At 38.4% G+C, this 16966-nt stretch overlaps 2 protein-coding genes across 4 annotated transcripts in view; one reads left to right on the top strand and one right to left on the bottom strand.

The window, feature by feature from the left end:
- The window catches only part of fancm (FA complementation group M), a 42940-nt gene that overhangs the window by 23298 nt on the left and 2676 nt on the right, over positions 1-16966 (bottom strand). The gene's annotated exons all lie outside the window — the stretch shown is intronic.
- Positions 3634-15386, top strand: soul3 (heme-binding protein soul3). Of its 2 annotated transcripts, none has more exons than XM_080871602.1 (5): positions 3634-4258; positions 11379-11473; positions 12707-12848; positions 12962-13145; positions 13259-15386. In XM_080871602.1, the coding sequence occupies exons 1-5, from the start codon at positions 4015-4017 to the stop codon at positions 13449-13451; spliced, it is 858 nt and encodes a 285-aa protein (XP_080727728.1). In that variant the 5' UTR covers positions 3634-4014; the 3' UTR covers positions 13452-15386. The 2 variants fall into 2 exon arrangements, with proteins under 2 accessions (XP_080727728.1, XP_080727729.1); XM_080871603.1 differs by having other exon boundaries at positions 3635-4258; positions 13280-15386.

Genomic DNA, 16966 nt, shown 5'->3' with positions numbered 1-16966 from the left:
CAAAATTCCAAAATGGGTGCTGGATGGAGATATAATTGCACAGTTCAGGTAGTACTCAATGTTCAATGTAGTACTGAGTACAGATGGGCAGCAAAAATGCTGTAGGCATTTCTATTAATGGTTACAATGAAATCTACCTGCAATATGACAAGGATGGAGCCAATGATGGATTTGCTTGTTTATATGAACAAACACTCTGGGGATAAAACAGTTTTACAGCCTTTTCCCCTTTTTTTCCCCATTTACTGTGATATATTAGTATATCGTCTGCAAGATGATGAGCAAAATGACAGATGAATACAAAACATTGGGTTTCCGACAATGCAGAAGCTAAAAGCGCAGATGTTTTTTTAGAACTTTTTAGAATCACTAGAAGGTATGATAATTTTCTTACTTCATCTATGCATCCACCATAGATGCTTGAACAACTTATTGATTGCAATTAAATTTAGTGTCGACAACAATCCTAGTCATTCATGACATTCCACTGATTTTCAATCGATGTAAAGATAGTGAAGAACAAAGTTGTGTCTGCACCTCTTACTGTAGCTGCTGTGTGTCCCTTTCTTACTTATAAGATATTTTTTTATTATTTTACATGTCAAGAGAAAGGACCGCTAGCAGCAACCAGCTTGTAGGCTGATAGGTGGAGCTCAGTGTGGAAATGTGTACACAGCGGTCAGGTCCAGATTATGAGATTACTCAGAACCAGATTAGTGAGGTCACTGTTTTAGGCTGCCTGGAATGTGAAGTGAAATAACAGAATGTGCTGAAAGAAAAGTGTCTACTCTGAAAGTAATATGTCTGATTATTTATACCTCCTCTTGTGTAGAAATCAATGCAAATCCTGGCCTCAGTTTATGATTAGTGTCAGCACTAGTTTGTTTCCAAGGGTATCCAGTGATTTACTTTGCCGAAAGAATTACTTTGGAGGTAAAGGTTAAGGTGTTGATTGGCATTTTCTGATTTAAATGTGGAAACTGGGAATGCAAACTTAAAATATATTTTCATATGTACATTTAGCAACTTGAGCATAAGGCAAATGCTATCTGAAATAAAGGATAGTAATATAAAGATGGTGTAGACATTGCACTTTGATTTATCTAGTGCTAGCAAAAAAGAGCTTGGCCCAATTGACAATAATGTAGTTGACAATCTCAATGAGCATGCTCTGTGGGTTCCAGCAGCTGATTGGTTGAGAGCCATGGAGCTAAGTGACGTGAGGAATTGGTCAAAGTCTGTCTATAGGCAGCTATTAATAACATAACCTATACTAAACTGAACTCTCACTTTGTCATGTAAACAACGAGGAGGTCTTCATGATGTATTTGTGTGTCTGTGTGTCAAGAGTTCTGTGTCTGTATTTTTGTGTGCATAGTAAAACTGTCTTAGTATCACTGACACTTTTGAATAAGTCTAAAGAGAAAAGAACCAGCTGCTAAATGAAGAGTACACACTTCAGTATGGTTAACCATGTGACAGCTGATGAGGCGACTGCTGCTACAAGGCTGCTGTTGTGAATCCATATCTGTCTGTGATGGCTTATAATGAAGAGAGGGAAAAGACAAAACTAGTGATTGTGTAGGTGGAAAGGCACAGCCATGGAGGGGCCACGGGTCCCCCCCACTCCCTCCTTGTAGACCATTGTAGGTGTGTCTTTCAGTGTATTTACACAGACCCTCCCACACCAACTATAGTAGATTATATAATATCCTCTCTACGTGCCTGTTGAAGGGTGCAGCATGGTGGCTGGCTGTTGCAGTGACACAGATCAGAGGAAATCCTGCCTAGTCAGTCCCCTAGCGCACAAGTTTGCGTGTGCTTATAATCCACTGCCTGGGAATAAAAAAAATCTGTCGAAAGACTACAGATTAAAAAAAAATATTAAAAAGATCTAGCAAAGAAAAGAACTGATTACTATTTAAAATACATTTTTATCACTCTTTTATAGGTTTTATAGCTTGCTTTAAATAAACGGCAAAGATGTAAATGCAGGCCAAAAAATTGCGTTCTTAAGGTCAAGGATGTCATCAACTTCTTTAAGCATTTGGATGCAAAAAATACACAATAATGAAATGCAAAGCTGTTACTGTGACAGAAAAATACATTAAAATATATGATCCTTTAAGCTGACAGTGAATGGAAGTTTATTACACAAGTAGAACATTTTAAATACCAATCTAGAAAGCATTTTTTCTGACTGATTAATAGAAAAGGGGAGACTTAGGTTTTAACTAAAAAAATGTATATGTACATAAAAAATAACCAAAATGTAACCAAATCAAGATGTAACTGAAATAAGAGAACAAGTATAATTTAAAGTGAAAGGAATACATTTTATAAAAAATAAAAAGAACAACAGTATGCTAGAAATGCATCTTCTCTTCCTAAAAGGTCAGTTAAAATGTCAGCTTCTCAAATGAAAAAATTCCCGGCTTTGCTCTGTTTTAATACAATTACTGTAATTGAAATTATTGATGTCATGGTCAGTCACAATCAAGCTACATGCTGTGACCATGTCCTTGGGGGACTACAAGATAAATTATAGAAAGAACTCTGTAATTAAGCAAGAAAACAATTTTAGAATTAACTGAAAATAGGGGGGGAAAGGGCTTGCAGCTTATTTGACAAGCAAACAACAAATACATAGCCTAATTACATAGCTACTTCACATAGGCTACGTTCACACTGCAGGCGAAAGCGCATCAAATCCGATTTTTTTGACCCTATGCGACCCATATCTGATCATGCTATGACAGTGTGAACGGCGCAAATCCGATATTTTCAAATCCGATCTGGGTCACTTTCGTATGTGGTACTGAATCCGATACATATCCGATGTTTTAGAAAGCGACTGCTGTTTGAACGGTCAAGTTGCATTAAATCCGTCTTTTACGTCACCGACACAAGACTGAAGCCAATTATCAGCGCCGGAGAAGCGCCCGATACGACATCGCGAACGCTTCCTGGCCATCCAGCGTAGATGTCAGTGAAACTGTTGGGAAGACAACGTAAACATTTTATTTGTACTGTTTAATCTGCAGATTCTGACAGAAATCTGCAGCTATCCTTTGAAGCACCGCTCCTCTCTTAAACAGCAATAAGGATAATTATTAGGTTATTTACATTATTATGTAAATAACAAAACAACTTAAAGCAAAAATTGGGAAACGTGAAGTCCGAAGTCTTTATATTAAGGGCCATCAGTCAAACAATACTGTTGCTCTGGGTCTAAACAGAGCGCGTTGTGTGTGATATCTTCTTTTGCGCATGCGGGCCTCTTTGAGCGTTCACACTAGAGCACGTTTGCTGTCGCATTTTATTTGTAGTGTGAACGAGCAGTAAAAAAAATCGGATTTGATCAAAAAATCGGAATTGAGCATTAAGACCTGCAGTGTGAACGTAGCCATAGAGACTCCAAGGTTAATTGTTTAATTAGCAAATAATAGCTACAAACGAACTTGAAAATTACTATAAAAAGCATTTTTTTTTTTAATGCTGCCATTAGCTAAACCTTTCTAGGTAAACTGCTGGGTGAGGTATGTAAGGGTAGGGGGTCTTGGTGGGTGTGAGGAGAGGAGGTGGGGGTGTGGGAGCCCACAGATCACGTGGTTTTACGGCCCGCCCTCATCTCTATAAACATAGCGCTGACCTCCGGCGACTACAAGGGAAGCGTCACGCTGCTCCGCACGAGCGAAAGAGACGTTGACTTTTTTGTTTTCAGCGGCTCCAAAGTGCTCCCGGTGAAAGAAAATGCGTCGTTTAAGTCGTATATAAGTCAGCTATGCAAACATGGCTATGTGCATCGGGTGAAGCTTAGCAGCGCCTGGTTTGTCGACCATAAAGTAAAGGTTGTCCTAATCTGGACAAGCAAAAACAACGCGGCGCGTAGAAGGAAGAAGACTAGCGCTTGAGCAAATCGTCGTTCCGGACGATTTTGAAGCATTTATTCTTTTGCCTATTAATTTGAGACAGTTATCTCATTAGGTACTAGGCAATTTTACAAAGAAAAAAATGGACCGAGGTGGCTGCCAGATGAGTGGCGGCGGTCCTAGTAGTGGAGACGGTAGCGGCCCCGACCGACACGGGATGATCACACTGGAGGACCTGGAGTCTTTCTCGGAGGACCAGCCCGAAGACTCTGGCAATGGGAGTCTCGAAGAAGAAGGCCAGACCATGGAGGAAGACGAAAATCCAGACCGCCTGCTACATTACTGGCAGGAGGTAGCGAGGGGACACCAAGTGGAAGTTTCTCAAGGTGAAAATATACATATATATCTATATTTATATACAGAAATGATGTTGGGGGAATTGTTAAAAACCAAAAAGGTACATGCCAACGTAGCTGACATACACCTTGGCTTTTAGCCTCGTAGTTTTAGTAGCCTACTCTTCCTGTTTCTTTTATAAACTTTAATGTGAGGGATAGAAAGAGCGGAAAACAAGTCAAAATAACAGCTAAAGGGATGTTTAATTTTGGCACTCAATTTTTTTGTTGTTGAAGGATCCACGTACATTGACCTAGATTCCGGTTAGGGACATAGACAAACCTGTTCCAGCCAGAACATTTCTTAATTTCAGACAAGCATGTGTTTAGTTCGTAAAAAAAAAAAAACTTGTAAAATTTGTAAATTAGTTTAAAAATGTGAACGTAATAAATGCATGCTAAAACTAAAAACACTTTCGGGCAGAAGGGTTGTAATTAAACGGGAAAAACAATATGAGGCACACAGAGTTGTGGTTCCTACAGTTTGCCCATGGGGCCTCCAGGATCCCTAGTAAGAGATTTAGTGTATAGGGCTTAAAATCTGTTGTTTTAATGGCTACTACTTTTTATGCTTGAATATTTGCAGATTTATGCCTTTGGCCTACTTGAGTAAATAGTTCATCTGTCACAATAGTAAAGCCACACTTAACTCTTACACAGGGGGCACAGTGAGTATAGTGAGTTATTCACATCAAATAAATGGTGTGTAAGGCTCAGCTATTGCTACAAAATCATGGACCATGTATGGCACATAAAACAGTCCGGCATATACATCTGTCTGCTTACAACTCAAAATATTCATAATATTGGTTTGCAACATTATAGACACTGTGATATTATGATAGAGGTATTAGGTCAGGGCAACAAATCTAATACTTATGTAGTAATAGCCTGTTTGATCTAGTAGTAAATATAGTAATATTAGAATTTGTGTTAAGATTAATAGAGATGCTTTGGCTTCCTTTTTTTTTGTTGGTCATAGACAAAAACAAATTGTGTGGTTGATGGCAGATGACAGGCTGTTTTGTTTTGATGGGAAATACAAAGTGTACACTCGCAAATTAGACAGACACATTTGCCACTCACACTGTTAGATGTGCCTAACAGGGTTTTATATATATTATTTGCTTGATTCAGCACTATATCCCTGTTAGAGGAATAACTCGGTAAGGTTACAGAAGTATAAAAACAAAGAATCATAACATGAGCTTGACTGTATTTGTGATTTCACAATGGACCTTTTTTTAACCTCACAATAACCACATGTGTGATATGTCTGACATATAATTCATGAAATAAAGCTAACGGATTTGCACTTTGTTAACCCACAATGATCAACTCTGTTTACAGTCACTAGTATTTCCTTAACAATGTTTTGTTTACTTGTGGCCAGTTCAACCACAGACTGTGATGCTGTGCTTTTTTTTACTTGTGCATTGGTACACCTGCGTTGCTTTATCAACACAAATAAAAAATTTCAGTCATACCTGGACCTGATAGAAAAAAAACATCTTTTTTTTTCCCCTGAAATTTGGAAAAGAGAGAACACCGAAAACCAATTGTTAAAAGGTGATACACACACATAACCAGCTATATATGTACAGCGATTTTTGAAATCGTACAAAACAATGCAGGTGTAGGACTCTTATTTCCTTGTTCATTTACTCGCTCAGTTAGACGAGCAGAAGGATGAGAGATGAACTAAGGAGTGTGCTCTATATTCACGACCACAACACAGTTGTTGGTCCATATGGAAATGTGTTTTTATGTGTGCATGATGTATTTACAAAGTGTTTATAATGTAATCAGGGTTGCTCAAGAATGCCTTGTTCATGGTTTTAGGTTTTAAGCAACAACTGAGATGCTGAGTTTGATTTGAATGTACTATTAAACTGTTCCTCACATAGCATGTCCGGCACAAAACACACATGCCTCATACAGTCTTTAGATGTAATTTTAAGTTGCAACATTGCTTTGTGTTTAACTTAGAAGTATTAACCACTGAGAATATTAATTCTGACACCAAATTGGCAAAAGAGGGTCGGTTTATTTTAGTCACCGATTCAATCAGGTCTTCTCGATTCTATTAGCATTCCATTATTTTATTTGGAAAACTATTGGATTGCCTGGTTTTTCCTGGCTCAGAATGCAGGATGACTAAGTTAAAATGGTTTGTCCACATACAGTAAAGGCAACGAGTCTGTGGAACTTTAGTTGATAGAAATCCATGAATTTTCCTGTTTGTGCCTTGACCACTTTTTAAATCAAATGCAATTAATACTGAATATACAAAACCCTAATTAATAACAGAGTAAAAAGAATTTGGCAGCTGCAAAAATGAAGAACATACACAAGGATTTCACGAGTTTCAAAACCCTGTATTCAGATAAATTAAAAAGTTAATTCTGGCAGTGTTCCCATTTCCAAAATCTTTAGCCATGACTACAGTCTTCATCATTATCCTTTGGATCTGGTTAAAACATAAAAAGGTAAGATTACATTTGGTTGTGGGTTTTATGCAGGCGTGCTCAGAATTGCTCTATGCAAAAATAAAAAAACCACAACCAAATGTAATCTTACCTTTTTTCAGTTCATTCTGCTTTGCTGATTACTAACAAATGTTGCAAACTTGTAGTTTTCTAAGTTTGATTTTAGCATGTGAATTCAGACGTTGTGCTCGGCAGGAGCCAACAACAAAAACAGTAGTCTCGTACTCAGAAGTCTTTCAAGTCACTGGTGATCGCAGATCATGGAGACAGAGACCTGAACAATAAGCCTATTGAGATCAGTTAAACTTTTAATTTTAATTCCTGCTCGACAGCAATAAAACCTGCCCTATGGGGCACTAAACCAAATCACAGGCTTCTTATTAGTTCAGCCTCTGTATGTCAGAATACATGGATTCTTTTAGGCTGAATACAGTTTACATGTAACCTCTTGTCTATACTTCAGTATATGTGTAACTCAAATTATTTAACAAAAGTAATTGTTTTTATTAAATATTATGTGGTGGCAAGGAGCTTAAAAAAATTAGATGTACTTAGGAAAACTATATTTTATAACAATTCAAAGAATTTAATTATCTACTATCACCTTTAGATACCCAATCATTTAGTTTCTAACCATCTGCTATTTGTCTCTTTGGCTGCCCTTAGGGAATCCAGTAACAGACTGGCACATCCTCCTCCCTCTGTTCCCTGACCGCAGCACTAAGGACAAAATCACTTGCTGGGCCTTTCTGACTCAGAGGGGATTAAATACCTTGCCTATGCTGGTACTGAGGTTGTGGCCTCACTGTCGTACTAAGGGGACAAGCCTAGGCCACAGTAAACTGCTTTGCTCTAATTGGGACTGAGACCAGTGCTGCTGTTTTAAAATAGTAATAATTTGACCAGTAACCAGATTATTAAAATGCCCGATGCTGATAACAGACCAGATGTTTTTGATATTTAATGGGGGGGGGGGGGGGGGGGGGGGTTGTTGTTGTTGTTCTTCACTTACCTTCCAGCCAGTTACACACGAGTTCAGTGACAGAGATTTATGAAGATATGACATCAAAAGCAATGTGCCATAATGGATAAACCTTGGCCAATGGCACCATTTAATCACTTCTTATTTTCCAGTAGGCCAATGTTCAGCTGGTGAATGAACACATCATTGATCAATATATTGTAACTGGTATCCATAGCAACCAGTTTCATTAGAGGTTTTGTTTGTTTGTTTTATCGACTCTTTCAGGATACCCTGATGTCACTACAGGAAAGTCCTTTAGACTGTAATTTTCATGCTGGAGACAAAGATGATAATTGACTCACTGAAGAGTAAAATGAGGTCAAGAGAGCAGATATAACCAGCTGTGATGGAGGGATGAAGAGTTTCTAGCATGTAAACAAGATGAATGTTCATGCCACTTTGAGCTCACTCAACACCCACTGCATGGTGTGTTTAACTTTACATCAGTGACTATCCAATGAACCAAGCTGATCGCTGACATGCCATAGTGTCCCTTAAGATTGACAGTATCACACAAATTTAAATGAAATTTAAGAAAAACAAAACAAATTCAGTAGTTATGTCTGCTTATCTAATATGACAATGAAGTATTTGGCACACGCAGTGGTCTTACTAGGTTTGTACTAAAGCTGTTGTAACTTCTGTTACAACAACTTTAGTAGTTAGTATTAACTTCAAAAACTAACTACTAACTTCAGTTGCTGAAACTATTTTTGTGCAGTGTTTTTGGTTTCTCTGTGATCTTTAGTAAAGCCAAAAATGCATGAGGTTTCCATGTCACAGACTGGACAAGGGTCCAGCAACACATACAGTACATAATAGGGGGACATATTAACAGAATTTAAAACCAAAATAACTAAAACAACAATGGCATGAGCACGATTACATCGATTAGAGGTTCTTGTCGGCTTTGATTCATTTTTGATTAATTGCTCAGGCCTGCTTCCAGCCAAACATCCTCATTTGAGTCCAGCCTGATGCTTTATAACAAATGTTTAAGTGATGAAATAGTTTTGATTAACAAGTTGCAATTTGTTATGTATGTACAATTGGCAACTACAAGGGGAGTGAAACGGAGGTTAGTGGAACAGGAGGCACACTGAAAGTGGGACGTGACTACAGCTCTGTATTGATTAGAAAGCTCAGGTACAAAAACAAGCATTTGTGTTGACTGTTCTGCGTCAACACTGAGAAGCTTTGGAAGTTCCGCCATTGAAACTGATGAGTTTTCTTGATTGTGCAATCAGTACATGCCTGCACGTGTGTTGGTGAGGGCGGGGGCGAGGCTGTCATAGATAAAATTTTAGAAATTAAAACATTTTATTGTTCATTCTGGGTCCCTGCTCCTAAATCTGGTTAACTATTGAATGAGGAAACTGCAAAACGACAAACAAAAAAATTTCAAAAAAAAAATATATATAACGTATATATATATATATACCGTAATTGTCGGGCTATAAGCCGCTACTTTTTGCACAAGCTTTGAACCCTGCGGCTTTTAGTCAGGTGCGGCTTTTCTATGGATTGTCCATGATTTTTGTCATATCGTAAGACGATTTGTTTTGTTTGTTCCGCTGTTGTACGGCACTACGTTGCCTGGCGGAAGGATCGGGGTTCAAGAGTGGTATGTTAGTCACATGTCCGTCCGCCAGGCAACGTAGTGCCGTACGAAGTAGCTCGAAAAACAAACTTCAAAGTAGCGCTACGCGTTCAGCGGGAGGCGTGGATGATGAGCGGCGATAAACTTGCGAAAAGCAAGTTATGCCCAACTCCACCGGTGGATTCTGACAGCGTGGAAAAGTGTGAAAACATCCACGATCACCAACGGATTTTGAAGGGCTGGACTGCTGCATGATGGAGAGGAGGACACCGCCACAGCCCTTCTGAGGGTGTTCGACTCTGACACTGACAACGAGGATTTCTTTGGTTTTGAAAGTGACAACGAAGGAGAGAAGCGGAGAGTGGATGACGAAGCCATCCTGAGCCTGTTTGTATCCGACACTGGAGGAGAGGACTTTGGTGGTTTTAGTGCGCAGGAAGAAGAGAAAGATGATGGTGAATGACTGACTTTTCTTCTTGTTAAAGCTGTGTCACTGCACCTGAGCCTAAAAGGTAGTCCGAATCTATTTTTCTGGTGTGCTGTAGGTTATTGTTATGTACTACATGTGCAAATATGTACCTATAACTTGTTTTTCAAAATATTAATAAAAGGGATGTGTCTCCAAACAGCCATCTCTTTCCTGACAATTCCCTTTGTGCATATTCTCTTACATATGATAAGTCAACATTGAAACACCTGCGGCTTTTAGTCAGGTGCGGCTATTGTATGTACAAAACAGGATTTTCCCCTGATTTTAGCTTGTGCGGCTAATATTCAGGTGCGCTTTGTAGTCCGGGAAATACGGTACATATGTTGAAAAATGGCATATTTTCTTTGATTACAATCTGGTGACTGACTACCAAAGAAGTTTTGTTCCCTTTTGTTCCCTCAGTAATGTTTGTAAATAAGAAACCTGTCTGTACAGTTGCTGTTTTGGCTGCAGCACAAAGTTCGTTTTTTGGGGGGGTTTTTTAAAATGCACTTTGCCACTTCATTTTGCATAACTAGTGAAAAACAAGGATTTCATAAGCTACAAAAACTTTTATTGGCAATTAATTAGAAATTTAGTGGTGCTAATGCCAAAACCTTTTTGCCAGGACTGCACAGCGTAATGCTTCATGAGATCCTACTAAATATTTAGACACTCTTTGTCTGTTACATGCATCAGTCTGCTTTCTCTGTTGCCAAGTAATTGATCCCCTAAATAACACACATCTCTCTGACCTTGTTGCCCTCATGATATTGAGTGATAAAATGTGATTGAATTGGATTCACCTTAAGTGCCTGGTGTTTGATTGTTCATTTCTGTAGTGATGTTAAGTTTGAGGATAAGTAGCCCTTTGGTAGTTGTAATCAGTGGAGTGTACACTAGTCTTTTTTTGTTTGTTTTTTTTGCAATTCATTTTCTGTTTGTTTAATAAATTAACTAAATGAAATGAATGAGCATAAAATACTGCAAAGTGCCAAGGCATCTCTAGTGCTGTAAAAGAGCAGGTGAATAAGGTTTCAAAACCATTGGCCAGTGCTGTAGTCTCTCTCAGTTAATACCAGTCTATACCTGGCCTTGGGCAGCTTTAGTCAATGTTCCCTTCCATCAGCTCTAATAAACATAACTCTCTTCAACATCCTGGCTCAATGCTCTTCCCAGCTGGCAGCGCTTTCTCCCTCAAACTAACAACACTGCCAGCCAACAGATTACTGCAACTGAGGACATTTCGCACAGAGAAGAGGGCACACTGCACATTTTTATACAATGCAAGAGATAATATGTACTATTTGGACATCATAGTAGGGAGTTGCGTGACTATACACATTTGTATTAATGCATTTTAATTTCCTTAGCATGGAAGGCCGAATATGGTATCAAGAAAAAGCCTGTTACTGAATTCCCAGTACACAGGCTCAGTTGGGTGTATCAAACTGCCACGAACATGCTACAAACTATCTTATAGACATGTTTTTTGTGTGTGTAACGGGTTATGTTTGTCTGTTTGACAGATATGGCAGAACCCATTCAACAGCTAAGCACCAATAACCAAGGACGCAGTCACAGAGAGCAGATCCCGTTTACCCTCCTTGGACGCAAAGAGAAGGTATCACTGGCTTTTACTACTTTGTCAAGGGAAATGGATATAATCACCATCTTCCTATACATTTTAATGTTCTGCATAAATGAGCAGCTGCCAAATAGGTCACCCAGTTTAAAGGACTGGAACATATCTGCACTGAGAAATAGACTTGAATATTTATACCCTCCAAGTATTTGAAGGGTCCATCAAAAAGTTAAGTATACTCTACATAAGAAAGACTGTAAACTACTTAATACAGTGGAGCCATGTTTTTGTCAATAAACCTAAACATGATTAAGCTCATTGCACGTTTATGTAAATATAATTATATATTTAAGTCTGACATTATTATTATTATTACACCTGAATTACAATCCCCCCCCCCCAATTGTACTACAACACACGTAGGATTTGTACAAATAAATCCTACATGTAAACGACTCCTCTCTACAGATATCCAAAAAAAACCCCAAAAAAACACAAATGTCAATCTACAGTCACGTACATGTTTTCTCTGTGTGAGGGTCAGATCTTTATTTCTGTCAAAGTGATCGTGTCACCCAAAGCTGTTTAAAGTCCTTTGTGGACTGTATAAATAAAATAGGCTAATTGGTTTAACTTGAGTTAATTAGTTCATTAAAACTTGGCCGGAGACTCCAGTTAAACAAAGGGCAGTCACGGCACGCTATTCTTAGAGCAGTTTTGGGCATCTTGTAAATCACACATTTTGCTAACATCCAGAGTCCAGTTTCCTTCCTGAATCCTGGCATAAAACATGCTGTCATTTTAAGTTGATTTTAGATTTACAGATCACACAACCGTAAGTGAAGAAAAATAAGATTGTTGTACCTGCTTAAGAAAAGTTTCCTATGCATTTAAGAACAATTTAAAAAAAAAAATACTGAGAACTGAGGGAGTTTTGTAGTAAATAAGAGGTTCATTTTATTTGGAAAGCTTAGTGAAGACTCAATTAAAAAAAGAAACAAAACCTGAGTGCATAATTTGCCTTTGTAAAACCTGTAACCTTATTTTAAAAAAGGAAAGAAAATGTGGGTAAAACAAATAATTTTGATTTGAAGTATTTAATATTCACAAGACGTGCTACTTTTATGTACACTTAAAAGGCCAACCACTGTACTTGGTTTCTTGAAATATGCAAATCTGCAGACATTCGTGTCCACAGCTGTCAAAACCTTTGCTCCGTCTACCAGAGTATTCCTAGGATGTTTATGTTTTTGTCTGTGTTTTCTTTGTCAGTGTGGTGAGATCCTGTATGAGAAACGCCACTATGAAAAGGGTCACTGGGCTTGTATAATAATGCGTGAGGAGACGTATGAACAGAGCATTTGCTATGGCTTTATGAGGATAATGAGATACATCTGCCAACACAACTCCTTAGGTGAGTCCGGAAGCAAGAGACTTTTTTACGCATACGATTAGAGGCTGGCAAGCTGATTTAAGCTATTCCTTATATCAGCCTGACAGTGATACTTTGCTTTTTTCTACATGTAGGTGACTATCTGGGCATGACGCTGCCTATTGTAACAGTGGTGCGCACAGATGAGAATCATTCTGCAATGTCCCCTGATGTCACTGTGGCTTACTACCTTCCCACTGAGCACCAGGCCCAGCCCCCCCAACCTCACGACAGCGACATTGTCATTGAGATCTGGCCTGCCACTGTTGTATATACGAGGTTAGTACCGTAGCTTAAAAAAAACTTTTCTAAATGAGCTCCCTCCTTTTGTTACTGACTTTACAGTAAGTGATTATTAAGGTTAGAATTTGTGCTTGGTTTTACACTTATAGATCACTCCTTCCCTCTTCCAGAGCCTTTAGCGGTCCCACCAATGAAGTGACCATCATAAACCAGATAAGCACCTTGGCCGAGCTGCTGGAGTCTCCAGGAGTGTGTGTCAACGACTCATTCATCGTGGCCGGCTACACCAACCCTGCTCACAACAACCGTCAGAATGAAATCTGGTTTTTAGAGCGGCGCTAAGGGATAGTGGGATTACGTGGCATCCTACTTGTGACCCTTAACCTTCATAAAGACTCCCTTAACACTGCCCCAGCTTAGCTACAGCCTCAGGTGCAACATCGTCGTCAGTCACAACCACTACTACCTGAAATGACCACCAGCCCAGCAACACTCCAGAACCATCTGGTTTCATCTTTAAATGACAACAAGCTCAACCTCAGTCAGTTTTCCTTTCTGTTCATTTTAGTTAGATCATTTGGCACACAAGAACTGAACTCGACCACTGCCATAGTCTTGTGAACACTACTCAGATGATAGGGTGAAGCATAGCATTTACTCCTGCTTAAAGATGGCTAACAACCTTTTCCTAAGCACACTGCCCACTAAGTGGTGTCAGAAACATGCAACAGCCTGCTCATCTGCAGAGGAGTCAGGCTTCGTGGTGGACATGCAGCCATATTGTGCTCCCTTCTTTTTTGTTGCGCAGCCACAATGTCTTGTTATGGAATGACGCCATCATTCTCTTGCTTATTGAGGCATTTACAGCTCTGCCACAGTTGATCCACTGTTACTTTACCTCTGGATTACATACTTCATTACATGTTATAAGTTTGTGATAACAGTCACACAGCATATTCTGCATATTCAGTAAAAAGTGCAATATTTATTAGATAACCATAACAACATGGAAGTACCTGGGCCACTAACCTAACCCAATCTAGGTGCGTTCAGTTGATGAAAATTTAGGAGGGGATTCTGCAGCATCCATCTTGACCTGAACTAGTGGCTTTAACTATAAATAAGCTTGACACAAACGGTGATGTTAATTTAGAAAACAAGCACTTTTGAACGGAACTTGTTCATGTGTGTTTACACTTGAATGTAAATCTACGGGACAAGGGGGTAACACACAGATCACTTCTACAAACCAAATGCTGAAACACTCACTGATAAATATATATATATATATATTTATTTATTTTTTGCTGAATGACAATCATACAGTACTTATAGATTATATACATCCTTTTCTCTTACAAAACTAATGCAGTGTAACGCATTCCTCATGTTTCAGGTCTTGTACAGACACAAGTAGTTACCCAAGTACCTCTTTTTGTGCTTTAAAAATAAACAAAAAACTACTTTTTAGTATTAGTCATCATTCACTAACAATTGCAAATACTACCACTGCTGAGTAGAGACGATGCAAACTCGTTAAGAGATACACAACAGAGAATATAACTGTGATAAAAATAGAAGGCGCAATTCTGATTCAGTTAAACTAATCTTCTATCAAAAGAAGAGTCTATAAAGAGATTGATGGTTTTATTCATTATATTTTAATATAAAATCATTAAACAAATTAATTCAGAACTCCAGCTAACCCTGCAGTTTGCAATAACAGGGATTTTTCTCTTCTGGAAATAAGAGAATCTCTCTTCCAGTGAGATAAACCTGGTAAAGAATTGGCCAAATTATCACAGTGTGAAGATTTTTACCAGAACATTTGTAGCTTTTTTCTTTCTTTTTTTAATGTAGGAAAATACAAGGTAAAAATGATCATTGTGTGAAACGGAGAGCATTACAATTAAGAAAGTTGGTATTGGGTTGGGGAGGTTGCCCAGTCGTAATCTCAAGAAGAACCGGTTAACATCAGTGCATCCAAATCCAAAGACTTTATTCTGCATTAAATGATTGTAGCATTGCTATGATACTCTGTGACATCTGTAGGGTGTAAACTCTTGCAAAGCCATGTTACGTGTAGGTCGGTATTCCCTCTGAGAGCCTAGTTACATAGCAACTGCAAGTGTCTGGATTTAATTTGTTTTTGCTTTTTTTTTTTTTTTTTTTTTTCTCTAGTGTTCTACAAAAGTGTTATGTAATGTGAAAATTAAAGTGTACCAACATGAGCTACTGTAGTTTTTTTTTTTTTGTTTAATAAAAATGTGCTTGTCTCCTGTCTTTTCAAATCTACTCTGGTGAAGTTTTTACAAGGTTGACATACACGGAGCTTGAGCTCTGCGCAGCTTTTGGCATATTGATGAAGAATTTAGTTTTATTAAATAACGACCAGTCTTATGAGTCAGATGAGCTGATGATAAAGCTCCAGATTTACTATGTAAACTGTTTGGATACAAAGTAGCTGCAGACAAAATTACTCTACTCCTTGCCAAGTACAGCCTAAATAAACAGTCTGAGAAAGGGCAAAAGTCAGATCACTTCATATGCTACCAATTAACCACACCACACACGCGCGCATTATGAATTACAAATACAACAAATGAGAGGTTTGATTATTTCAATAAAAAAAAAAAGGAGCCAGCAGAGACAAAACATGAGGAATAGATTGTGTTATCTGTTGGTGTGCCAAGAAAAACCTAAGGCTGCAAAGCAAATAGCTTCCAGGACCCATTATACTTTTATTTTACCTCCAGGGGACTATTCTCTCTTTTTTGTGGTGCCAAGTGTATTAAATAAAAGGTGTCACACCCTGCCTAGATCTGAAATGTAGGACATAGTCCATTTCAAAACATCAAATCAAATCAAAATTTATTTATATAGCACATATTAAAACAACAGTGTTGACCATAGTGCTTCACAGTCAGTAAAAGCATGAGACAGTTAAAACAAACAATGAAAGAGGACAACAAACAATAGGTAACAACACAACAAGCTAGACCAGCCAACTAGACAGAATCAAAAGCCGAAGTAAAAAAATAAGTTTTAAGACGTGATTTAAAAGACTGGATAGACTCGGCAGTACGAATATGAACAGGGAGGTTATTCCAGAGTCTAGGTGCCACGGATGCAAAGGCCCGGTCACCTCTCGACTTCATTCGAGTCCTAGGTTGTGCTAGGAGCCTGTGATTGGACGATCTAAGTGCTCTGTTGGGATTGTATGAATGGCGTAGTTCAGAAAGATAGTGTTGAGTTACTGGAGCAAAGTAATTACACAATCCAAAAATAAGGACACAGGCAGTATACAGTAGTCTATCATAGTGCTGCTCGTGGGACAATACAGCACTCTGTGTAACACCTAAAAGAAATAAAGCCAGCTGACTGGAATTGCAAGAAGGCTTAAAGAGTTTTTAGCTTGCAGATGAGACTGAGTAATAATACTGTAATAGATAGTTTTAGTCATAAATATAACCTCATTTAGGTTAATTCAATCTTGTTGGGCAAATTGTTCTTTAATGCATACCTACAGCTCCCATAACAACAACCATAAAAGGTGTAAGCTTTAAGCCAAATATCTTCTGAGCTCAGTAGCCTTTAGATGTGCCGTCATTAAATCCGCACTTAATCGAACTGCAAGAGAAATGCGACTCAAGTCGATATATGGGCAAGCACTGGCCTTTCTAATGTCTGAGCCAAAAGCTGGACGAAAAAACAGAAAAAGCACCTGTATGCATGACTGCTTCATTTTTCTGATTTGTTTAACAGTTACTAAATTGTGCTTGCATGACTGCAGTAATGAATACAAAATAACCCAATGTTTTGGCAGTGGAAAATGGATTTCAGCAGGTTACCAACAT

This window comes from Rhamphochromis sp. 'chilingali', assembly GCF_963969265.1.
Source record: "Rhamphochromis sp. 'chilingali' genome assembly, chromosome: 21".
Taxonomy (NCBI): Eukaryota; Metazoa; Chordata; class Actinopteri; order Cichliformes; family Cichlidae; genus Rhamphochromis; species Rhamphochromis sp. 'chilingali'.
The sequence above is the reverse complement of the archived record's forward strand: the minus strand, read 5'-3'. Positions and strand labels throughout refer to the sequence as shown.